Source organism: Phallusia mammillata, chromosome 6 (genome assembly GCF_965637545.1).
Source record: "Phallusia mammillata chromosome 6, kaPhaMamm4.hap1.1, whole genome shotgun sequence".
NCBI lineage: Eukaryota > Metazoa > Chordata > Ascidiacea > Phlebobranchia > Ascidiidae > Phallusia > Phallusia mammillata.
Window position 1 is genome coordinate 20,982,255 of NC_137257.1, and position 26,888 is coordinate 21,009,142.

Below are 26,888 nucleotides of genomic sequence, written 5' to 3' on the forward strand. Positions count from 1 at the left end.
AAAAAGATAAGAACCATCACCGAGTAACAAAGCGATAAAACCAGCAAATAGGAGGTGAAAGGTTATAATTTTCCTGTATAATGTGTAGAATTGATTACATACTCGTTAGCGACAGTTAGCTGTGCATAAACCTGTTACAAATAACGGATCTTCATTTAAGTTCGCAAAATTCAACCTTGTTGAAGGGCGATAGAATGTTTTTGCAATTGATGGTTGAAAGGACTTCAGGTCACTTTTGTGTTAAGCCGACAAAGAACTGTCAATCTGATATCTTTCTTTGTTTATCCACAAAAGCTTGTTAAAATAGCACAATAAACTTTTGCGCGTTGGGTTACCATGGCTTAGCAACGTTTCAAAACATGGTCTCAAATGTAGCACTACAACAGTCTGAATTAATGTTATGAGTAGAACCAATTTAGAACATGAAGTTTAATCTATTTATTGTTGAATCAGCATCTTAAACTAGGTGACGAAAGTATGTGTTATGCATTTGTAGTTGTGCAATTAGAAATGCTAGAAAACAAAGTTAGATAACAAACCAATCACCCTAGTATTGTTTCAAGTCAAAACCTAAGACATAAAGTGCATTGCTGCTCACACTAAAAAACATTTCGATAGTTCATCAAATATAATTGCAAGAAATGTCGGAATAGGAAGGTCTTGTGTTAACTTATTGATGCGCGTTCTTTACAGCTTGCCACAAGAGTTAATTGGTATGGATATGCTTTGTCTTGTTAAGGTCAAATTTACAAATTGTTGTTCACATCAGTTTTTGTTTGTTGCAAAACTTCATTCGCCGTCGAAAGGCCTTCGCTGGCCCCTAAACGATACTTTTCTTGCCGATCTTAGTTCAAAGTTTTTGCCCGCAAAATTTTGACATGGTTCTACTATTTCTACAGCAAAATGACGTGACGTGAAAATCCAACATTATATTTTTTTCAATACTTGTTCTTTAAACTAAAAACCCCCAACTATTGATTGGTCGATAAAGACAATATTGAATCTCATGTTTGTTGATTCAAATTCATACAAAACACTAAGTTTGATTTTAACGTGTATATATTTTGACTTTACATCAGCACCACCAGTCTGCAACCAAGTATAAACAGTACGTCGGTGGTACAGTATACGCATGAAAAATCCAACCATGTAAAATACATGAAATTTATAAAGGATGTTACTAAATCTACCGCAACTGACGTCAATACCTAGTAAACCACACTGCGTAAAACTTTGCCATATAAACTACCAGTTATAACAGGTGAGCGTTGCTGTCAAAAAGATAAGAACCATCACCGAGTAACAAAGCGATAAAACCAGCAAATAGGAGGTGAAAGGTTATAATTTTCCTGTATAATGTGTAGAATTGATTACATACTCGTTAGCGACAGTTAGCTGTGCATAAACCTGTTACAAATAACGGATCTTCATTTAAGTTCGCAAAATTCAACCTTGTTGAAGGGCGATAGAATGTTTTTGCAATTGATGGTTGAAAGGACTTCAGGTCACTTTTGTGTTAAGCCGACAAAGAACTGTCAATCTGATATCTTTCTTTGTTTATCCACAAAAGCTTGTTAAAATAGCACAATAAACTTTTGCGCGTTGGGTTACCATGGCTTAGCAACGTTTCAAAACATGGTCTCAAATGTAGCACTACAACAGTCTGAATTAATGTTATGAGTAGAACCAATTTAGAACATGAAGTTTAATCTATTTATTGTTGAATCAGCATCTTAAACTAGGTGACGAAAGTATGTGTTATGCATTTGTAGTTGTGCAATTAGAAATGCTAGAAAACAAAGTTAGATAACAAACCAATCACCCTAGTATTGTTTCAAGTCAAAACCTAAGACATAAAGTGCATTGCTGCTCACACTAAAAAACATTTCGATAGTTCATCAAATATAATTGCAAGAAATGTCGGAATAGGAAGGTCTTGTGTTAACTTATTGATGCGCGTTCTTTACAGCTTGCCACAAGAGTTAATTGGTATGGATATGCTTTGTCTTGTTAAGGTCAAATTTACAAATTGTTGTTCACATCAGTTTTTGTTTGTTGCAAAACTTCATTCGCCGTCGAAAGGCCTTCGCTGGCCCCTAAACGATACTTTTCTTGCCGATCTTAGTTCAAAGTTTTTGCCCGCAAAATTTTGACATGGTTCTACTATTTCTACAGCAAAATGACGTGACGTGAAAATCCAACATTATATTTTTTTCAATACTTGTTCTTTAAACTAAAAACCCCCAACTATTGATTGGTCGATAAAGACAATATTGAATCTCATGTTTGTTGATTCAAATTCATACAAAACACTAAGTTTGATTTTAACGTGTATATATTTTGACTTTACATCAGCACCACCAGTCTGCAACCAAGTATAAACAGTACGTCGGTGGTACAGTATACGCATGAAAAATCCAACCATGTAAAATACATGAAATTTATAAAGGATGTTACTAAATCTACCGCAACTGACGTCAATACCTAGTAAACCACACTGCGTAAAACTTTGCCATATAAACTACCAGTTATAACAGGTGAGCGTTGCTGTCAAAAAGATAAGAACCATCACCGAGTAACAAAGCGATAAAACCAGCAAATAGGAGGTGAAAGGTTATAATTTTCCTGTATAATGTGTAGAATTGATTACATACTCGTTAGCGACAGTTAGCTGTGCATAAACCTGTTACAAATAACGGATCTTCATTTAAGTTCGCAAAATTCAACCTTGTTGAAGGGCGATAGAATGTTTTTGCAATTGATGGTTGAAAGGACTTCAGGTCACTTTTGTGTTAAGCCGACAAAGAACTGTCAATCTGATATCTTTCTTTGTTTATCCACAAAAGCTTGTTAAAATAGCACAATAAACTTTTGCGCGTTGGGTTACCATGGCTTAGCAACGTTTCAAAACAGCGTCTCAAATGTAGCACTACAACAGTCTGAATTAATGTTATGAGTAGAACCAATTTAGAACATGAAGTTTAATCTATTTATTGTTGAATCAGCATCTTAAACTAGGTGACGAAAGTATGTGTTATGCATTTGTAGTTGTGCAATTAGAAATGCTAGAAAACAAAGTTAGATAACAAACCAATCACCCTAGTATTGTTTCAAGTCAAAACCTAAGACATAAAGTGCATTGCTGCTCACACTAAAAAACATTTCGATAGTTCATCAAATATAATTGCAAGAAATGTCGGAATAGGAAGGTCTTGTGTTAACTTATTGATGCGCGTTCTTTACAGCTTGCCACAAGAGTTAATTGGTATGGATATGCTTTGTCTTGTTAAGGTCAAATTTACAAATTGTTGTTCACATCAGTTTTTGTTTGTTGCAAAACTTCATTCGCCGTCGAAAGGCCTTCGCTGGCCCCTAAACGATACTTTTCTTGCCGATCTTAGTTCAAAGTTTTTGGCCGCAAAATTTTGACATGGTTCTACTATTTCTACAGCAAAATGACGTGACGTGAAAATCCAACATTATATTTTTTTCAATACTTGTTCTTTAAACTAAAAACCCCCAACTATTGATTGGTCGATAAAGACAATATTGAATCTCATGTTTGTTGATTCAAATTCATACAAAACACTAAGTTTGATTTTAACGTGTATATATTTTGACTTTACATCAGCACCACCAGTCTGCAACCAAGTATAAACAGTACGTCGGTGGTACAGTATACGCATGAAAAATCCAACCATGTAAAATACATGAAATTTATAAAGGATGTTACTAAATCTACCGCAACTGACGTCAATACCTAGTAAACCACACTGCGTAAAACTTTGCCATATAAACTACCAGTTATAACAGGTGAGCGTTGCTGTCAAAAAGATAAGAACCATCACCGAGTAACAAAGCGATAAAACCAGCAAATAGGAGGTGAAAGGTTATAATTTTCCTGTATAATGTGTAGAATTGATTACATACTCGTTAGCGACAGTTAGCTGTGCATAAACCTGTTACAAATAACGGATCTTCATTTAAGTTCGCAAAATTCAACCTTGTTGAAGGGCGATAGAATGTTTTTGCAATTGATGGTTGAAAGGACTTCAGGTCACTTTTGTGTTAAGCCGACAAAGAACTGTCAATCTGATATCTTTCTTTGTTTATCCACAAAAGCTTGTTAAAATAGCACAATAAACTTTTGCGCGTTGGGTTACCATGGCTTAGCAACGTTTCAAAACATGGTCTCAAATGTAGCACTACAACAGTCTGAATTAATGTTATGAGTAGAACCAATTTAGAACATGAAGTTTAATCTATTTATTGTTGAATCAGCATCTTAAACTAGGTGACGAAAGTATGTGTTATGCATTTGTAGTTGTGCAATTAGAAATGCTAGAAAACAAAGTTAGATAACAAACCAATCACCCTAGTATTGTTTCAAGTCAAAACCTAAGACATAAAGTGCATTGCTGCTCACACTAAAAAACATTTCGATAGTTCATCAAATATAATTGCAAGAAATGTCGGAATAGGAAGGTCTTGTGTTAACTTATTGATGCGCGTTCTTTACAGCTTGCCACAAGAGTTAATTGGTATGGATATGCTTTGTCTTGTTAAGGTCAAATTTACAAATTGTTGTTCACATCAGTTTTTGTTTGTTGCAAAACTTCATTCGCCGTCGAAAGGCCTTCGCTGGCCCCTAAACGATACTTTTCTTGCCGATCTTAGTTCAAAGTTTTTGCCCGCAAAATTTTGACATGGTTCTACTATTTCTACAGCAAAATGACGTGACGTGAAAATCCAACATTATATTTTTTTCAATACTTGTTCTTTAAACTAAAAACCCCCAACTATTGATTGGTCGATAAAGACAATATTGAATCTCATGTTTGTTGATTCAAATTCATACAAAACACTAAGTTTGATTTTAACGTGTATATATTTTGACTTTACATCAGCACCACCAGTCTGCAACCAAGTATAAACAGTACGTCGGTGGTACAGTATACGCATGAAAAATCCAACCATGTAAAATACATGAAATTTATAAAGGATGTTACTAAATCTACCGCAACTGACGTCAATACCTAGTAAACCACACTGCGTAAAACTTTGCCATATAAACTACCAGTTATAACAGGTGAGCGTTGCTGTCAAAAAGATAAGAACCATCACCGAGTAACAAAGCGATAAAACCAGCAAATAGGAGGTGAAAGGTTATAATTTTCCTGTATAATGTGTAGAATTGATTACATACTCGTTAGCGACAGTTAGCTGTGCATAAACCTGTTACAAATAACGGATCTTCATTTAAGTTCGCAAAATTCAACCTTGTTGAAGGGCGATAGAATGTTTTTGCAATTGATGGTTGAAAGGACTTCAGGTCACTTTTGTGTTAAGCCGACAAAGAACTGTCAATCTGATATCTTTCTTTGTTTATCCACAAAAGCTTGTTAAAATAGCACAATAAACTTTTGCGCGTTGGGTTACCATGGCTTAGCAACGTTTCAAAACATGGTCTCAAATGTAGCACTACAACAGTCTGAATTAATGTTATGAGTAGAACCAATTTAGAACATGAAGTTTAATCTATTTATTGTTGAATCAGCATCTTAAACTAGGTGACGAAAGTATGTGTTATGCATTTGTAGTTGTGCAATTAGAAATGCTAGAAAACAAAGTTAGATAACAAACCAATCACCCTAGTATTGTTTCAAGTCAAAACCTAAGACATAAAGTGCATTGCTGCTCACACTAAAAAACATTTCGATAGTTCATCAAATATAATTGCAAGAAATGTCGGAATAGGAAGGTCTTGTGTTAACTTATTGATGCGCGTTCTTTACAGCTTGCCACAAGAGTTAATTGGTATGGATATGCTTTGTCTTGTTAAGGTCAAATTTACAAATTGTTGTTCACATCAGTTTTTGTTTGTTGCAAAACTTCATTCGCCGTCGAAAGGCCTTCGCTGGCCCCTAAACGATACTTTTCTTGCCGATCTTAGTTCAAAGTTTTTGGCCGCAAAATTTTGACATGGTTCTACTATTTCTACAGCAAAATGACGTGACGTGAAAATCCAACATTATATTTTTTTCAATACTTGTTCTTTAAACTAAAAACCCCCAACTATTGATTGGTCGATAAAGACAATATTGAATCTCATGTTTGTTGATTCAAATTCATACAAAACACTAAGTTTGATTTTAACGTGTATATATTTTGACTTTACATCAGCACCACCAGTCTGCAACCAAGTATAAACAGTACGTCGGTGGTACAGTATACGCATGAAAAATCCAACCATGTAAAATACATGAAATTTATAAAGGATGTTACTAAATCTACCGCAACTGACGTCAATACCTAGTAAACCACACTGCGTAAAACTTTGCCATATAAACTACCAGTTATAACAGGTGAGCGTTGCTGTCAAAAAGATAAGAACCATCACCGAGTAACAAAGCGATAAAACCAGCAAATAGGAGGTGAAAGGTTATAATTTTCCTGTATAATGTGTAGAATTGATTACATACTCGTTAGCGACAGTTAGCTGTGCATAAACCTGTTACAAATAACGGATCTTCATTTAAGTTCGCAAAATTCAACCTTGTTGAAGGGCGATAGAATGTTTTTGCAATTGATGGTTGAAAGGACTTCAGGTCACTTTTGTGTTAAGCCGACAAAGAACTGTCAATCTGATATCTTTCTTTGTTTATCCACAAAAGCTTGTTAAAATAGCACAATAAACTTTTGCGCGTTGGGTTACCATGGCTTAGCAACGTTTCAAAACATGGTCTCAAATGTAGCACTACAACAGTCTGAATTAATGTTATGAGTAGAACCAATTTAGAACATGAAGTTTAATCTATTTATTGTTGAATCAGCATCTTAAACTAGGTGACGAAAGTATGTGTTATGCATTTGTAGTTGTGCAATTAGAAATGCTAGAAAACAAAGTTAGATAACAAACCAATCACCCTAGTATTGTTTCAAGTCAAAACCTAAGACATAAAGTGCATTGCTGCTCACACTAAAAAACATTTCGATAGTTCATCAAATATAATTGCAAGAAATGTCGGAATAGGAAGGTCTTGTGTTAACTTATTGATGCGCGTTCTTTACAGCTTGCCACAAGAGTTAATTGGTATGGATATGCTTTGTCTTGTTAAGGTCAAATTTACAAATTGTTGTTCACATCAGTTTTTGTTTGTTGCAAAACTTCATTCGCCGTCGAAAGGCCTTCGCTGGCCCCTAAACGATACTTTTCTTGCCGATCTTAGTTCAAAGTTTTTGCCCGCAAAATTTTGACATGGTTCTACTATTTCTACAGCAAAATGACGTGACGTGAAAATCCAACATTATATTTTTTTCAATACTTGTTCTTTAAACTAAAAACCCCCAACTATTGATTGGTCGATAAAGACAATATTGAACCTTATGTTTGTTGATTCAAATTCATAAAAAACACTAAGTTTAATTTTAACGTGTATATATTTCGACTTTACATCAGCACCACCAGTCTGCAACCAAGTATAAACAGTACGTCGGTGGTGCAATATACGCATGAAAAATCCAACCATGTAAAATACATGAAATTTATAAAGGACGTTACTAAATCTACCGCAACTGACGTCAATACCTAGTAAACTACACTGCGTAAAACTTTGCCATGTAAACCATCACTTATAACAGGTGAGCGTTGCTGTCAAAAAGATAAGAACCATCGCCGAGTAACAAAGCGATAAAACCAGCAAATAGGAGGTGAAAGGTTATAATTTTCCTGTATAATGTGTAGAATTGATTACATACTCGTTAGCGACAGTTATCTATGCATAAACCTGTTACAAATAACGGATCTTCATTTAAGTTCGCAAAATTCAACCTTGTTTAAGGGCGATAGAATGTTTTGCAATTGGTGGTTGAAAGGACTTCAGGTCACCTTTTTGTTAAGCCGACAAAGAACTGTCAATCCGATATCTTTCTTTGTTTATCCACAAAAGCTTGTTGAAATAGCACAATAAACTTTTGCGCGTTGGGTTACCATGGCTTAGCAACGTTTTAAAACCTGGTCTCGAATGTAGCATTACAACAGTCTGAATTAATGTTATGAGTAGAACCAATTTAGAACATGAAGTTTAATCTATTTAATGTTGAATCAGCATCTTAAACTAGGTGACGAATGTATGTGTTATGCGTTTGTAGTTTGTGCAATTAGAAATACTAGTAAACAAAGTTAGATAACAAACCAATCACCCTAGTATTGTTTCAAGTCAAAACCTAAGACATAAAGTGCATTGCTGCTCACACTAAAAAACATTTCGATAGTTCATCAAATTTAATTGCAAGAAATGTCGGAAGTAGGAAGGTCTTGTGTTAACATATTGATGCGCGTTCTTTACAGCTTGCCACAAGAGTTAATCGGTATGGATATGCTTTGTCTTGTTAAGGACGAATTTTCAAATTGTTGTTCACATCAGTTTTTGTTTGTTGCAAAACTTCATTCGCCGTCGAAAGGCCTTCGCTGGCCTGCTAAACGAGACTTTTCTTGCCGATCTTAGTTCAAAGTTTTTACCCGCCAAATTTTGACATGGTTCTACTATTTCTACAGCAAAATAACTGTCCAGGTTAGATACTGTTTTGACGTAAAATAACTCGTTAAGCGATACTTAGGTTTCGTGTACGCAAAGCAAAACGTTGTAAAACCTAGTTTACAACATTGCTGTATATTTTTCAATGAAAACTCGAGTAACAACGGTTATATATGTTGGGCTTAAAGAATGTTAGTAGGCTATATGGCAATGCAGGAAATCGTTAAATAGGACATGAAATCTAGCTGCAATTGCGGAAATAATGCCTAATCATGATTAAGGTTGACTAAGGTTACCATATCTGAGGAGTCAAATATCCTGACAATTTCTAAAAACTGAAGACTACGCAAACTACGTGTTGTACATAAAAAAGCACAGCATACAACAACAAAAACAACATATCTCTTATACCATCATTGCATTGCCATTTGCCAATATATATATATATATATATATATATATATTTATAATTGAGATTCTTAACGAAACGTTGTTCCGGATCTGGGGACAAACGTATTTAATCCTATTTACAAAAAATGCAAACTAGTCGGTTGAAAATAGAAAAATAAAGAAAAAGAATTACTGTCAAAACAAAACCGTCGGCCAAAAACTAGAAAAGCAAAAATATACATATATATTCTCATGAGAACCTACACATTAGGCAAACGTGCAGAAAGTACAAAGAACACAGACGGCTATTTAAATTGATTTTTTTAACAAAGTATTTTCGTAAAACTAATCTGAAACGTAGTTTAAGTTTATTTGGGCTGATACCATGTTGTGTAGCCAGATACAGCACTCCAGTTTGCTAGTTTCTAAGACCGTTTAATCCAAACTAGAGAAGCGGGTTCTTGTTTACCTTTTGCAAGCTGTAAATGTGGCGAAGGACATACGTCTGCACAAACATTTTCACTGAGGTTGTTTGTCAAACAAGTTTCCCTTTACGAGTATCCTCGTCTTTGCTACATTTACCGTGTTAAGGCCGTGCCATGCACGCAACAACGAGTTTTAAAAAAGTAATTAACCTTTAGTTTGTGCAGATTGCATTCAAAAGCGGTTAAAAATCAGGGGTCACCCCTGAGGGGTGGCCTACATTATTATACAAGCGATTGAAAAACAGTTTTTACTTTGTAGCATAACCCCTGAAAGAAGTATTGAAATCAAATCCAATAACAAAGCATGCAGCTTACATTAGTTTTTTACGTCTTATGCAGCTTTCAATTGAGTAAATGCGGTACTTGTTGCATTTGGTTTATGTCCCCCGATTTCCTTGTAAAATTATACCTTTTTGTTACATATCAGTTCAATCTTGTTCGCATAATGTTTTTAATTAACCGCAACGTAGCACACACGTTAATGTACAAAACTACTTGCTCGTACCACGCTCTTTTATTTAGCTACAATGATTACTATGGTAATATTCCATAGATCACTTAGGGTTAGGCCTTTGTTTACTGTTTGCAACTTCGTTGTACAGGATCACAGATAATGTAAGGTATTGATTTTTGCAATCACTGTTACACAAGTATTAGTTTCGGAGTAACCAAACAAAAAAGGACGGAATAAATAGTCGTACGATTCTAGTTAAGTGTCATTTCGAATGACAACTGCGAGTTACCCCAGACTTTTTGTTTGCCTTTAAATTGGTTGATTGAAATGTATTAAACCTGATGACCAGTTATAAGATTGTAGAAACAATAATAGTCAGCTTAAAAGTTTACGATTTCTGTCAAGGTATGCCAGTGAATATGAAAATGTAATGTTATAAATTTTTGCAACCATCGATGCGCAAACAAGTGAGCACATGTAATTTACACCAACTTAAGTTTAGGAACGTAACGTAGATGCACTATTACAAATCCCAGGATAGGTATCCTGTAAGTGCAACTTAGCCTAAACTCGACGTCAAACTGCATGGCTATGAAACCGAAATATATTTGAATCAGGCTTTGTAATTTAGGTCAGAACGTTTCGTCTCTGTGAGAATTTGGTTGGGAATTTCTTTTGTAAGACAATAAATGAGGTAAGCTGTAATTGTTTCTCAGTAGGGGTGAAGTATTTTTGTTTGTGCACATTTTTTATAAGATTTGTCACTCTATTCATCTTAAACCGTTCACCCGTCGGGTCTTTTTTTAATAACTTGCTTTATCCGTCATTTTATCTTTTTTGAGGCTCTTTTGGCGACCGAAAAGCCTTCATCGGTAGAACTACTAACACCATAACGCAAATGACAACCAAAGTCGATTAGAGGGCGTAAAAAGCTGATTTTTTTTATTTAGCGGCTATGGGTTGGGTTGGGAAATAAGTTTTTAATTTTTACATTAGTAAGTAATGTTTTGGGTTAGTTTTATTGAATTTTAAGTTCTAATACCTTACCCCGACCCAAATAGCCCTAACCGTGAGCATTTTTTGAGATATAGCCAAATCGACTTTGGTTGTCATTTGCGTTCTGGTGTTAGTAGCGCCTTCATCGGCCGTCGGAAAAAAAATTTTTTCGTGGAGTTCTCGCCTCCCACATGTTGTATCGTGTACGACGCTTTTCGACCATTTTGTTGCGTCTTAGGTATGACTGAACCAGACGACCAGTTGCAACCGTACTTTAACTTACAACCAACGGGTAAAGTGCAAAAAACAAAAGAACAGATAGAATCAGACGGGGAGTGGCACCAACCAGAAGACCATGTGCTCGGAGAAGCCGGCCAGTCGGAACAACCAAAAGAAGGGTTGCATGAACCAAAGGGTGAGCACGTAATAAAACTTTTTTAATATAGTTTTGTAAATGAAACATAGGATTTAGAGGTTGAAATATTTACTAAAACATTGCTTTATACGAAGACAAACTCTCAGTACGTTTTCCATCTAACATTTAAGATAAATACTGATCTAAGCAAGCCTTACTCTGAAAAGTTTCGATTATATAAAAACTGCGAATATTATAATCTTACATAATTATGTGTGCGCCCAAAATTAGATGCGATTACATGGGAATTTAAACTGCTGGCGTTTCGGTAACAAATTTGTGATTGTAGCTGTGCAGATTACACGTATGAATGAGAAAAACAAGCTTGTGATCGACCTTGAGGCGATTGACAAAGTTTTTGGAAATCCAGAAGTAAAATATGCTCCGATTTGCATTTACTCCATCGCTGGCCCATTGAGAACGGGAAAGTCACTTTTTATGTCGCTTATGCTCCGCTACTTACAGCATAAAGTAGATAACAAGGTTTGTAACTTGCATAGGGGAGATGCGGTACCATTGGGCAAGAAGGACCTTTGGGCCATCATGCGTTTCTCTCAAACTGGGCGTTGTAGCGAGTTCTCAGTCATGCGTTAAAGTACTTGTGTTGCAATAGTTTTAAAGCTGTAACAACAAGAAGGTCAGTCACTTACAGAAGAAACTGTGAGCATAACTAAGTTTTCGCAGCTTGAAAGTACATATTTTGCTCCTTTACATTTTTGTAATTTCTTTACAAGAGAAAGCTAGTTAAAACACGAAGTTTGCAGGATATTAGTTAGCTAATTGTAGCGTTAAATGAGCATTAGTTTTTCTTAAGTTGATCTGTGTAACGTAGTTCAGTCAGATAAGTTCGTAATAGCGGCATTACAGGACCATTGAGCCAGTTGTTCACAGGACCATTGGGCATGGCCCTTTAACTTTACACCATTGGGCATGGCCCAAAGGTCCTTGGCCTACAAAGCTATTGATGCTGGTTGTATTTATTTCTTTTATATAATATTAGATTTCTTTTTCAATAAAATGTAATGGTCCAGAATATCACATGAAAATACTGGCCCAAAGGTCCTTTATGCGAGGCTCAAAGGTCCCCAAGGGTAAGCACCTTTGAGCCATATTTTTTGTAATTTTTAAAACGGAATATCTTGCCAACGCATTTCCTAAAAAGAAAGTTATGCCCTTGTGTAAGTGTGTTAAAACGTGTAGTATTAGTACAGGTGTTCAATGGCAATTTTTTTCGAACTTAAAGATATAGTCATGAAAAACTGAATTTTGTCCCAATGGTCCCTAATCTCCCCTATGTTTAACATACAATATCAGTTCCTCAGCTTTTTGACGCCGTTAATTTCTGCTTAAATTTCAAGGAGAGTAATTGGCAAGATGACAAAGAATCGATTCTCAATAACGGCTTTAAATGGAAAGAAGGAACGAGCGGAGTTACTCAGGGAATTTACATCTGGAACCAACCTTTTTGGATGGAGTCAAAAACACAAGACAAAGTAAACACATTACTACAAAGGCAACCATAATTATAATTAATATTTACTTGATCACACATATATATATATATATATTAAAATAAAATATTATTTTTGTCACAAACAGCATTAATGACACCTTACTATCGTAATAGTGTATAGCCTACTGTCTGCAGCTTAGATACTGGTATTTTCGTTTTTCTTCATTTCAGGGCGTGTACTTGTGTCTTTTTTTAATGTCAGTGAATCTTGGCGGGTGCAGAAATTACCGCCCCAACCCAAATCGAAAAGCGGTTAAATTGACACGCAAAGGAGACCGAAGCTAGGCTTATGTCAAGGCCGTTTTGTTACACTAAAGCTCGAACCCGCAGAGAATCTAGTCCGATATCCTTGTCTGACATAAAAATTTGGGCGGGTAGAAAAATAATAACCTACGATGCCTCCGGCGATTCAAACTGTATAGATAAGCCATTTTTTCGATTTACTTACAGGTTGCTGTTTTCCTGATGGATACTCAGGGTTTGTTTGATAAACAAACTCCAAACAACCACGATGTGCGAGTTTTTACATTAAGTACTTTCCTTTGTTCCTGTCAAATCTACAACTTAAAGAGTATCATAAATACAAACGACCTGGAAAAATTACAGGTATTACATTTAATTTGTAGCACAAAAACAGCCATTACATATTTGACAAATATTATTTTAATTTAGTTGTTTTCTCAATTTTACGAAAAGCTTTGCTTAAAGAACGAGTGGAAATCACATCAGGTAAATTGAAATGTAAATGAATGTCTCGAATGCAATAAAAGCTAAATACAAAACGGCGCATATATTTTAACTTTATTACTTTTGTAGTCCCTGTTGTTTTTACTGCGGGATTGGCAGAACACGTCCTATGAATTTGGTTACCAAGGAGGAGAGAAACACCTTACAGAAAATAATGACAAGTCGTTAAACGACTACAAAGCAATGTATCTTACAATCAAAAACACATTTGAGACGACTAAGTGTGCTCTTATACCCCATCCTGGTTTTGCCATAACAGAACGAAACGAAGGAGTTCCACCAGCCAAACTTAATGGTAATCCAAGCAAAAGAAGTGGAAGGTTATTGCTTACAAATGTTTCTCTGTCCAACCCCGACCTGATATTTTAACAGATATTCGTGACCTATTTTTGAAAGTATGTAATGAAACCTTTCACGTCCTATTTGGAAACCCAGTTGTTAAAACTATGAACGGGCAGCCATTGACTGGCAGTGACATTGCTGACTTGGCTTACACCATTTCCAATTTAATTGGAAAAAAAGATTTTGGTGTTGACGTAATGTTAGCGGTAAGTAGTGTGCAGCAAAGTTAGAAAAATTATCAAAAAAAGATAATCATATTTTTGTTAATCAGGCTAGCGCCTCTGCTAACCTGCAAAAAAGAATTAAGCGATGTGAATCGACTTTTTTCAAATCTATAAAGGTAAGAAATTACATATACTGCCAAAAATAAATAACAGACGAATTTGGGCTAAAAATTTACCAAATACACAGAAGGAGGACAAAGTATATCAAACAGAGGAATTAAAACAAAATCATCAGGTTGCTGTGAAGAAAGCGATGACAGAGTTTGATGAAGAGCGAAAGATTGGAAATCCACTTGACATAAAGCAATATAGAAAGTTGCTTCATGAATCTCTGGAAGGGCGTCATTTTCTGTTTCAATGCTACAACGAGGTTTTAGGGGTAGGTTAGGTTAATATCATAAACTGCTTTTAAAGTATGCTACAACAACAAAATGCCATCGTCGTTTTATTGTTTTACAGGCAAACGTAAAAGAAGAGCACATCGAAATGTTTAATAAATGTGTCAAATTTATTGCACAGGTAAGGAAAATATCCTGTTCTAAATACCAAGAAAACATCTTTTGCAAAGGTTTAGACCAGTGGTTCTCAAACTTTTTCATGATTTTTTCAAACGGCCCTTTCGACATTATTTCGAGGGCTCGCGGTCCTTCATGCAAAATTGCGCATAACAATGATCCAAAGACAACTTGTGACATCATAGACAAGAGAAAAAACATCACAATTGTTGCATTTTTGTTAGTTGTTGTACAATAAACGCAATTGTTTAACAATGGAGACAGTCGATTTTCAATTTTACATTGATTTTAACTGATTTAGTGGCACAAACTGACGCCAAATAAGATTATAGAAGTACCTCAACTTTTTCGCGGTCCCCCCAAAATTGCCTTACGGACCCCTAAAAGACCGCGGACCCCAGTTTGAGAACCGCTGGTTTAGACCAGGGGTCGGCAACCTTTTTTGCACTGCGGACCGGTTTTACAACTAAAATTTTATCGCGGACCGGTCTTCAAAAAACTACAAATATATAGCTATAAAAACGCTTAAATTAGTTTATCATGCCCGGGATACATGAGCAAAACGTTTTATACCATTTAACCTGAAAACACATAGGGGAGAGCGGGGTAAAATGAGGTGGTGAGGTAAAATGAAGTTGACCGTTTTTAGGCGACCTACTTACGCCACCGTGCGCCGAATCTGTGTTTAGGCGGCCATTTTGAGTATCAATCTTGTCAAGGAAAGATTTTGATTTAGGCGGTTCTTTAAAAAGTTTGGAGCAAAAAAATTAAAAATAGCCTGTTTCTTAAAATGAGTGACATAAGTTTGATCCTTTTTTTCCCAAGACATACACAGTTTAGAAATAAAAATTCTTTATTTTGGACTGGTTAGTGCTGAGACAAAATAATTGGTAATGAATCAAAAAGTTTTCCAGTTACTAATATTTTTTGTGAAAGCTTTTTCTGTTCAGTACAGGCGGGGGGCAAAATGAAGTACCCCACTTCATTTTACCCCACTGTGGTATTGCAATACAACTAACCCATATTTATTGTTTTCGGCTATTACAATGGCAAGCAATGTAGTATTTTTATTGGTATAGCATAGCTGGCTAGCTGCTAAACAGTTGAGAAACAAAGAATTGGTTTAGGATTTGGAAATTGTATTATTTTTTATTTAAATGTAAGCTATTGCAGTTCGTATTTTTATTAGACAACCACCATGGCAAGAATATATAAAAGAAAAACTAATAGGCAAAACTGGTCCAAGCAAGCCATGCAATCAGCAGTATTAGAGGTGACAAACAAACATATGAGCTACAGAGAGGCATCAGAAAGTTTCCATATTCCAAAAAGTACACTTGAAAGAAGGGTGTCATGGTTCCGAAAAAGCCAGACATTAAATACAGCATGCAGGAAAGGTATGACTGTAACAGATCATGATATTTAGATCTAGACATACTGTCCCAGATTTTTCAGTATATCAGCTGCATTTACCGATTAATGTTAGGTTACTTTTCACTGTCACTGTGTTTTTTAAATGTTACCAATACTAAAATTTTGCAGAACTTGGAAGATACAGACCAATTTTTTCTGTTGTACAAGAAAAGCAATTGGTTAAATATGTCAAAATTTTGGAAGCATCACTGTTTGGTCTTACTCCAAAAGAACTTCGTGGACTAGCATTTCAAGTTGCTAAAAGAAACAACATAGAAAACAAATTTAATCAAAACACTGGCTTAGCCGGCAAAGATTGGCTTCGAGGATTTTTAAAAAGACACCAAAGCCTCTCTGTTCGTAAACCTGAAGCTACATCTGCTGCTCGTGCTGCTGGTTTCAACAAAGTAGTTGTGGGCAAATTTTTTGCATTGTTAGTTAAAGTTATTGAAGAAAATCAGTTAACGGCTGGTTCAATTTATAATTGTGATGAAACAGGTGTAACAAGCGTACCAAAGTCCCTATCCAAAATAATTTCAATTAAAGGTAAACGCCAAGTCGGTACATTAACATCAGCAGAAAGAGGCCAAACCATTACCTTGGAATTATGCATGTGCGCAGATGGAAAGTACATGCCACCCATGTTTATATTCCCCAGAAAGCGGATGAAACCAGAGCTTATGGATGGTGCAATGTCTGGGGCATGGGCAACATGCCACCCCTCAGGATGGATGCAGTCAGATCTATTTGTTGAATGGATGAAAAAATTATTATATTTAGTCATGCTTCACTGAACTCTAAAGTTTTGTTATTACTTGATGGTCATTCCACACATACGATGAACATTGACGTTATTGATTTGGCTAAGAACAATGGAGTCATAATGCTTTGTTTTCCACCGCATTGCACTCATCGGCTGCAGCCTCTTGATGTGAGCTTTATGAAGCCACTGAGCACTTATTATGCTCAAATGGTCAAACAGTGGTTAAGAAGCAATCCGGGTAGAGTAGTATCTGCTTTTCAAATAGCAAAGCTGGTCAGTGAGGCATTTTTGCAAGCAGCAACTATGCGTACTGCTATTAATGGATTCAAAACAACCGGTATTTGGCCAGTAAATGAAAATGTCTTCGATGAGGCAGATTATGCCCCCTCGACAACCACTGATATTATCCCATCTACGATAACCACTCCTTCAGTCACAACACCTCTAGAAGATCTGCCTTCAAATAACCTAGTGCTAAATGCTGAGCCAAACATGGACAATGCGGCCAGTATCACTGATACTACATCAAATCTTGATTTGTCATTTGCCCAATCTATTTGTGATGTGATGCCAATTCCAAAAGTCAAACAAACAACTATTAGAAAAAAAAGAAAGAGAGGTTCAACAAGTATTTTAACTAGCTCCCCTTACCTGTCAAAGCTGAAGTTACAAACACCAAACAAAGAAAAACAACCTAAAAAAGGAAAACACTGCAAGAAGTCTTTGAAGTATAAAAAAGCTGCAAACAATGTGAAAGTTGATCAGGAAGAAGATGCAGCCTGCTTATTTTGTGAGGAATTATATTCCACTTCTACAGAAGGATGGATTTGTTGCTGTATCTGTCATAGGTGGGCACATTACTCGTGTGCTGGAGTTGATGAGTGTGAAAGGTGTATTCGCTATATTTGCGATTTATGTCAGTGATTAGGCCTGTTACTGAAAAAAAGTGTTCATTGGTTGGATTTGTTGTTGTTTTTCGCAAATACTTTGTTTATAAATGCAAAAAAACAATTTGTTGCTATTTTGTGTGTTTTGTTCTTTTTCGTTTTAGTGCAGTTTGACAAAACCTCATATGGGAAAAAATGGACCCTTGGGAAATTTAAAATAACTTGTTGTTTGTAAAGTAAAGCTTGGCTATTTGGGTTGGTTTCTGTAGGAGATAGATTAAACTACCTGTCAGGTAAGTTTGGGTTCAATATTACCAGTGTTAACGAAGCTACGACGGTTTCCGCTTAAGTGTCCCATTATACCCCGCTTTCCCCTACGGCCCGGTAACGAACTCCTCGCCGACCGGTACCGGGCCGCGGACCGGCGGTTGCCGACCACTGGTTTAGACCATTTAACAACAAAACTTTATAGGCTCAACTTCACAAAACTGCAGTGATGCATTACATGGCTACTACCTGGAGCTAAATTGACTATTAGTTAAAGTAAAAACGTGCTTAAGGCACTAAGTGATAATTTATTACTTTTTTCCACTGAAACATGACTAAAGTATCCGTTAAAAGGGTTGTATATACTGTAGTTTGTATCAGATACGCCTGCCAGTGCCAAGCACGCAAACAATGTTTCGTAACATGTATCTTTTTTATTTTGTAGAGTTTCTTAAATCGTCTCGCCATTTTGGATGAAAATCATGTCAATCAAACAATCTCCGACACAAAACAGGAAGCCCTTGCGATTTTTACCCCACCCGCATCGCAACAAAGGCAAAAGGAAATTGATACCTGGAACAGTTACCGAAAACAACTGGAAGAAACAATTAACGCAAAAGCGAAAATGTACCGTTTAAAAAATGATATTAACGCGGTAAGTTAAATTTGTTGCGTTTTACATCTAAAAGCCTTAACACAATAAAAAAACAGTAAATGATTAAAAGATAAGCTGTGGTATCTATCGTAATTTTGGTCACAAGATAAAGTCATTTGCTATTAGGCAAAGCTTGAAATTTTTCTTCGCAAAGCGGCAATTGACGCTGTTAATGGAATGATGAAGGAAGTCAATAAGGTAAATATTATGAAATTTGAAGGGTGGTTAACAGTCTTTACAGCCTTCTGAAATGTAGAGGTCAGCAAATATTGCTTGAAATTTGATAGACAGTTTTTTGGGGTAAAGCGAAGTGCATTTTAAACTAAAAAACGTTGAGTGAGTAAACAATTCTGTCGGAGCTTGAAAGAACAACGTAAAAAAGACCCCATTTTGTCCCGACTTGTTTGGCAAGGCCACACCTGAGAACATGTAGCTTAAATAAAAATCACAATAACACAATCTTAAGTGTTTTCATCCACAGAATAGAGTATTTGAAAGTGCGGCAAAGGCTGCTAGAAAAAAGTTCACAGTTGAACCAACATCGCCCATAATCGAAATAAATAAATTGAAATTGGAAACATATATTGGTGAAGTGCAAAAATTGTACAGCGAGAGATCATCCATTGCTGAGGTAAGCCACCCTGAACCAACAATAAAGTATACTGCAGCGATTAATCGTATACACTAGAAACTAAGTTATATGGTTTTTAGGCAATTGCGTTGGGGGATGTTGCACCACTAACTTTTGCAAAAGTGCGAGAAATCGTTGCTTCACATGTAAGTACAGTTTTGTTTAAGCACCAAGTTCAAACAACAAAAACCCACTTGAACGAACTTTTGAAAATTCACAAAGTTTCTTTAAATATAGAGCTCTTTAACTTTATCGTTCAGATCAACATTATTTGCTTTTAGGGGTTTGAAAGTGAGGAGACCATGCCACAAAGTGTGCTCGACCAAGTTTTGAAACAGATTAATACAAACGAGCAAGGAAATGTGCTTTCTATTGTCAACGACATGTGCAAAAACGAATGGAGCTTTAATCATTTTAGGTGGAAGCTAGAAAAGGTAAACTGACAATCTCCAAACATTTAACTTATGTTCTGTAGGCTACTCCACTGGTTACAATAATCTTATCAATAATATTGATGATAAGTTATCATCAATAAATCAAAAAACAAATCATCTTTTAGGAAAAGGAAAGAATTGCCGTTTCAGAGGCACGAATTTCGGGAGTTGAAGACTTACTAAAAACAAACGAAAGTTTAACGAAAATGGCAAAACGTACCGAAAGAGTAACATGTTTGTTCGATGAAAAAGTGCGATCAATTTCAGACAATACCGTTATTAATCACGAAAAGAAATTATTTGAGGGAATGTTAAAAATGATCACTGAATGTTGCACACTGGAACAAAACATGTACGAGGTAAATCACATGCCTAAATTTAAATGCAAATGTTTTGTTTTCACAGCTGATAGAATTACTCAAACTCATATCATAAATACTGTATACTAGCTATGTTCAACATGGTGCTCTTGTACACCAATACGAAAACAAACAAGCATATTAAAAGCACACAATTTGTTTTGATTTTAGGTTGGGGAGGACGAGAAAGTTAATACTTTTTTGAGAGAAAAATTATGGATTTATTGTCAAGAAATGAATAAGGTTTGAAAGTTTACAAACTTATTAAACCAGTTCATCTTAATGGTTACCGTTTATAAACGCTAAACGATCGGCCTCTTTGGTGTTTGTGAATTTAATGAAGTACATGTTTTATAATGACCTAGCAGACTTTTCCTTAATGCGTACAAAAGCCATTTTTATCATTTACTTAAAAAAGGTACTTGGCGTCTTGCTGTTTTGCGCTTATGTCTTACGTGCTTAGTAGCTTGCCTTATAATTTTAAACGTGTACAGAACCTATGTGGCGTTGGAGCAGTCGATGGGTTTATTACCAAGATGGCAAAAATGGCAACAAAAGATTTTGACAAAGATTGCCAATCCATTACACCCAACGATGCATCAAGGGAAAAAGGTGTTAAGTCTTTTGAATTAGCCATCAAAGCACAAATGGGTGAATGGGAAAAAATCAACCAGTTTCACCAGAAAGTCTTTCCGAGAATGACTAAATGGGGTGAATTTGTGCTCTCTGCCGAGCATTTTCGGGGACGTTTAACAACGAAACTCCCTAACTCAATGCAAAAACCTGCAGAAGTGGTAGCACACTTTTTTCTCTAAAACCATAATTTAAGTAGGGCTTTCGGAAAATGTTAGAGGTTGCTTGTACAAATGTAGAAGAGCTTTTTGGGGCTGTTAACTGTGTTAGTTTTGTTCTGCTTGCAAGTGTGCTAAAAAAATATTTCTGTCTGTACAAATTTGGTCCATGGTCAGTAGTTCAGCCGTCATCAAACATACAAGACAGCCTTTTTTATCTGCTTTAATTTTACAAATTTTGTCAATAATTAGTCCCAAGAAACGGAACTGTTGTCATTACTTAATATTAAAGTAATCTAGCAGGTTGGGCAATTTGCCGCCTAAATGCCAGGAGCCAATAAATGAACACAATATCCTTCTATTTTGTTAAATCATTCAGCTCTTTTTGTCAAGTAAGAACAAACAAACGAACCGAAGTTGATCAGAACGGTTTGAGGATTTCAGATGTTTGTGATGACAAGTTCAGTTTCTTGTGAGGTGGAGGAAAGATGGTATCCACATTAGTTTGTAGTGACCTAATAAACCCTAATGGTCATACTGTAGCGGCCTCTCTCACTACCGTTATCATGTGCCTCCATACTACAGCGTACCATTAACATAACCCACTCCCAACACTATCATTTAACAATGTAATTTTTATGTACACAAAAACCTTGGCGCAGCAAATACACAATAATAAACAGCATTCATTTCGATCATGCCAAACCATATGAACAGACCAAGATGGAGTGAATTATGGAATCAAATTAGTTAACATTAATGAAATTTTGTTTTGTTGAAATCATTTTGCCAAGCCCTTTCTGCAAATAAAGAAAAAGTTTATAATTTGTTAAATTTTACAACCGCACTTTAACCTACCCATCACTTAATATATCACTAATGTTCAACATTAGGTTGTTTGCATCCAAATAAACCTTGTTTTGTGATTGTGAAATCTGAAAAAACATACCGAAGTGCAAAACTTGATTTTGACCCTATATCTGTTTTTAAAGCAGGTTACAGATTTTTATTAGAAATATTAATTTACAGGTGCATAAAAAATCGGAATGTTCAGAATAGAAATTGATGGGATGTAAAATTACTTAAACAAGTCAAGTCTTACACTTACCGTTCTTGCTATAGACTGGGCTGCCCGAATTTGTCGAAGTTTTAGATATGCAGGATTTTTGCTAATGGCTTCTCCGAGGTAAAACAGAAACAAAACATTAAGGAATTTCAAATGTAGAGATGACAAACTCTAAATGTTAACTTTGAAAACAATCACATAATGTTAATAAAATCATTGACTGGATAAATGTTACATTTGCATAAATGCTGCTGTTTGCAAAGAAGTAGTTATAAAGGATATAGTTTTAGCAATTTGTGCCTCTCCCTCTGCTTGCACAATTTTTTGTTGCCTTTCTTGGATTGCTCGTTCAACAATATACTGGGCTCTTTGGGCATCTTGTTGAGCTGCAAGACAAACACATTTTATTGCTTAAACAAAGCAAGCTGTACACCTTTTAATTTTTTTCCCATCAATTCTTTTGCAAAAAATAAAATAAGTCAGCATAAATCAGAGGTGTGCAACCTTTATTGCTGTGGGGCCAAATAAAATTATCATGATCAGATTGCAGGCCGCACCCTTTTATGCCATAAGGAGCCGCAGGTTGCACCTACCTGGCCTAAATCAAGTAAGCTGGTACTGCATGAAAAAATTACAGTTAGAAAAACAACCAAGAATGTACTACATAGAACATGTTTTGTCTCAACATTGTGTATGCTTTTATAGTAGTGAGGCTGCACACAGTTGATGGATACTAAGTAGCTTTGCTGAACATGCTTCTTACCAACTTGCTTGGCTTCAATAGCGTGAGTAAACTCCCTGCTAAAAGTAAGATCAGTAATGGCAACATCGTCCAGTATCAAATGGAAATCATTAGCACGGTCCGTCAATTCCCGTTTGATAAGAAGTGAAACCTAAAACAGACATTGTATAAAGTTTATTTGCAAGAAGTTGGTATAAAGTCTTTGTTACATGTTTACTAACCTGGGCTCTTTGTGTGATAAGTTGTGATGCATTAAACTTGGCAACAACACTTTTTAAAACTTCATTTACAATTGAAGGAAGGACCTGAAAATAAACAAACCATAATCATTCTCATTTATTCACTTACTATTTGCAAAACCTGAAACTTACTTTTTCATCATAGTTTGTGCCTATTGTTTGCGTAATAAGTGGGAGTTTGGCAGAATCTGGTCTTGTAAGCACACGGAGATTTATATTAACCATCTGCAAATCCTTTGTTCCTAAAAATATTATAAAAACGTGTCATTGCAAAAAAATTGTTTTTCATTTAAGTCATAAAGTTACAATTTTGCCATCAGATTACTAAATTTGAAAATCATTTTCCAAGACCTGCATATCTAGGACCAACTTTGCCAAAGAGAAAATTCTGGGTATAGAAAAGAAATCAAGAATTGAAATACAAATGTTGCTCACAATTCAATCAAGATCAGTTTAGCTTTATTGATCTTGGAGTCTTGGCTGCTAGCAAGTATTAGGAACCTGAGTTTACAATGTACCAGCATGAAATGGTCACAATAAAGTGACCAGGCTTGCACATCAAGATTACAGGTCACTGGACAAAGTTGGCCAAGCGAAGTCAAGGCTATTATTCGCCTTCTGATCATCATTTGGCAAGGAAAAAGTTTAAGGTAACTGAAAAGATTTTTAACCTGTGGGAGATCCAACTTTTGTAGGACGAGATCGGATGTTGTAAATGATTGGATATTGAAACCATGGAATTCTGAAAAAAAAATTATTTGTTTCAATTACTTTAAACTAGAAGGGTGGCTTAGCACATATTGCCCTTGCACATACACTATGATCTATTTTAAAACATAAATATATTTCCTATGCTTATTTTGTATTGGGTCCCATATTAGCCATCGTCTTTTATAACCTTGGTTGTTTCTGCAGGCAAAAACTCATGGGTCCCCATACATGCAAAGTTGAAAATAATGCAATTCAATAGATAACAATTAAAAAAAACTGACCCATTTTAGGGGGCTAGTAGGTTAACTAATGGGGTCCGACACACAAACTAAAAAAAATAGGAAACCTCAATGACTCAATCAATAGTACAGCAAAATTTCAGCCCAAACCGCCAATGTTAAAAATTTTGACCACTAGAGGTGTTTTGAGCAACAACCGTTAATGTTTCTTACGTCAAAGGGCTGTTAACAACCCCCGAACTGCAATGGCGCAAAAACGTCCACCAAGCAACCCACAAAGTCAACTGGTTGCTCTTGTAACACTATTGTGCCACAGAAATCTTTTGTTTGTGGTGCCCAGTAACATACAAATACGTTTTACACTTTGGGGACTTATGGGGTAAATGTTAGGGCTACAGGGTTGAACACAACAACTGACACCTATAAATGGCATACTCTACAAACTATTCCAATTTTAGCCAATTCTGACAATGTTTACAAATTCACCCCTTTTAGGGGGCTAGCGGGGTAAATACTACGGTTATTCGGACAAAAAAAGTGGGATGCACATCTACATAACTATATCTACCATCTGTATACGTTTCAGCCACATCCATCAACCATTTGATGGCAAATCGAGTCGGACAAACTTCGGGGGAAAATACCCATTTTAGGGGGCTAGCCGGGTAAATACTGGGGTTATCAACACAAACAAAGTGGTATGCACATCTACATAACTATATCTACCATCTGTGTAAATTTCAGCCAAATCCATCAAACATTTGATGGCAAAACGAGTCGGACAAACTTCGGGGGAAAATACCTCTTTTAGGGGTCAAGCGGGGTAAATACTGGGGTTATCAACAAAAACAAAGTGGTATGCACATCTATATAACTACATCTACCATCTGTGTAAATTTCAGCCAAATCCATCAAACATTTGATGGAAAAACTAGTCGGACAAACTTCGAGGAAAAAATACCCATCTTAGGGGGCTAGCGGGGTAAATACTGGGGTTATCAACAAAAACAAAGTGGGATGCACATCTACATAACTACATCTATCATCTGTGTAAATTTCATCCAAATCCATCAAGGATTTGATGGAAAAACGAGTCGGACAAACTTTGGGTAGAAGAAAAAATAAGAAAAAAAATAAGAAAAAAAAACAAACATTTTGAGTAAAATCAATATGTGTCCCCTTCAGGGAAGGGGACCCATAATTAGATATTAATAAGCGCTATATTGTAATGTATATTTTGTAAATTATGTACTTCAGGTTAAATAGGACAGCACCTAAAACTTCTAAGCATTTTAGTCATGGCCATAGCACAGTAGTTCTCAACCGGAGGTCTGCAAAGCATTTCCAGGAGGTCTGCGGCAACTTCCTAACTTGCACACAACAAGATTGATAAATCAAGATTTAAAAAAATACACTTCCGCATTTTAAAATAGCATGAAATAATCGTTCCTCAGGCGAAAAATCAAAATGTATGTAACATTTAAACCCCATTGTGATGCAACAGACGTAAATTGTCAGTGGAAAACAATGTCACATCACAATGCAATGTGCCTGTGTTGTTGGTTCCAGGCGCTGCAACCCAAACAAAAGGATTGAACTTTTGGTCCTGGACCAAACATGGTTGCAATTTTATGCACCACATTTTTGTTGCTTGTTAATAAAATGGACAAAAAGACCTAAAACTCAAAGAGTCTGCAATTAGATCGCAAAGGCAAAAGGGCTCGCAAAGGCAAAAAAGTTGAGAAACGCTGCCATAGCCAAATTGGCTTCACATGTCCGAAATTGTACAAACCAGATGTAAACCTAACAAACATTTTTGCACAATTCTTACCATTCTGCTGTAAAAATCGTATGCGGACAAAATGTAATACTATTGTGTAAAGCTAATCAACTGTTTAGCCATAAAAATCCTAGTTTAATAATCTAAATAAAGAAGTTTCTGGTCATACCTAAAATGTAAGCCTTCACCATAAATTTCATTTTTTACTCCACCCAGCCTGCTAAATATGACAGAACGATGACCACCTTCAACTGTGTAAATTGATTCCTGAAAATAAAAAATAATCTTTTGTAACTTGTATGCACATAAAAGCACATTTTTGATGTGTTGTAAGTTTAATTTGTCGAAATATGTAAACTCAACCATGTACTGTTAGTGTCACTTAATACTACAAACTGGATGTTAAATGTGACATAAATTTTGCACTGAAAACCACAAGTTAAGAAAAACAATGATGAAACTGAAAGCTTGAATTTAAATTACGAGAATAATACAGTTATTAGGCTTTGAAATAGACCCTTGATAAGTCTGGAGGTTCACTATCCTCCATGTCAAGATAATAAACAACAATATTTTTGCTTACCTTTATGCCGTAAATTAAAGCAGCCGCCCCAAGCAAAGCAGATCCACCACCTCCAAGCTGTCGGCCCATTTTGGCAAACCTTCCTGCTGCATCCTTTGCGGACATTCTTATTTGTACACGTGAGCAATTATATGTATATTTGGGTTAATAATATTGCTCTAATTAACAACAAGAAACCAGTCACAACTCACAAGTAAACGTTAGTTTTTTTCCCAACAACAGCTTTGAATATGCATTTTTTAAAGGTATTTTGCAACAAAAAAATGAAAGAACTACATCACAAAATTTGCAATAATAAGAAAAACTTTCGCTACACTGTATGACTAAAACATTAATGTCGAGTGCAACAAAACACGACCTACTGTAGCAAAACATGATGAAACACGTGCGCAAACTATGACAATGCTTTGCGGCAAGGCTCTAAATAATCGCATGGTAAACGGCTGTAAATGACGTCAGAATTTTTTTTCGAATATTTTCGTGAAACGTGTGGTCTGCATTGCTGTTTATCTATTTGAATAATTTCATGTTAAGCAGCTTTAATTTTGCCTAAATGGTTTTATTTCCCTGTTTATTTTGTTAAAAGTAGACTGTGAAAATAAATTAAAATGTTATTAGTTCGCTCTTAAAACTTAAATAAGTTTTTTGAAATCTGATTTTGAAAAACAAACCTATGTTTGGGATCCGTAAAAAATAGCATGCAATAAAAA

General features: G+C 35.7%; 2 protein-coding genes and 1 pseudogene across 2 annotated transcripts; 2 read left to right on the forward strand and 1 right to left on the reverse strand.

Moving 5' to 3' along the window:
- The first annotated feature begins 15,241 nt into the window (after positions 1-15,241).
- LOC145233990 (uncharacterized) lies at positions 15,242-17,815 on the forward strand (annotated as a pseudogene).
- Positions 17,816-19,806: 1,991 nt separating this feature from the next.
- On the forward strand, positions 19,807-20,987 carry LOC145233845 (uncharacterized). Its single transcript, XM_080098624.1, has 3 exons — positions 19,807-20,027; positions 20,199-20,270; positions 20,522-20,987. The coding sequence occupies exons 1-3, from the start codon at positions 19,875-19,877 to the stop codon at positions 20,840-20,842; spliced, it is 546 nt and encodes a 181-aa protein (XP_079954750.1). The 5' UTR covers positions 19,807-19,874; the 3' UTR covers positions 20,843-20,987.
- Positions 20,988-21,435: 448 nt separating this feature from the next.
- On the reverse strand, positions 21,436-26,394 carry LOC145233840 (prohibitin-2-like). Its single transcript, XM_080098622.1, has 10 exons — positions 26,179-26,394; positions 25,765-25,862; positions 23,537-23,607; positions 22,998-23,107; positions 22,848-22,931; positions 22,648-22,777; positions 22,167-22,270; positions 21,927-22,004; positions 21,677-21,753; positions 21,436-21,618 (listed from the first exon to the last, which is right to left on the reverse strand). The coding sequence occupies exons 1-10, from the start codon at positions 26,281-26,283 to the stop codon at positions 21,600-21,602; spliced, it is 876 nt and encodes a 291-aa protein (XP_079954748.1). The 5' UTR covers positions 26,284-26,394; the 3' UTR covers positions 21,436-21,599.
- Between the last annotated feature and the right edge of the window lie 494 nt (positions 26,395-26,888).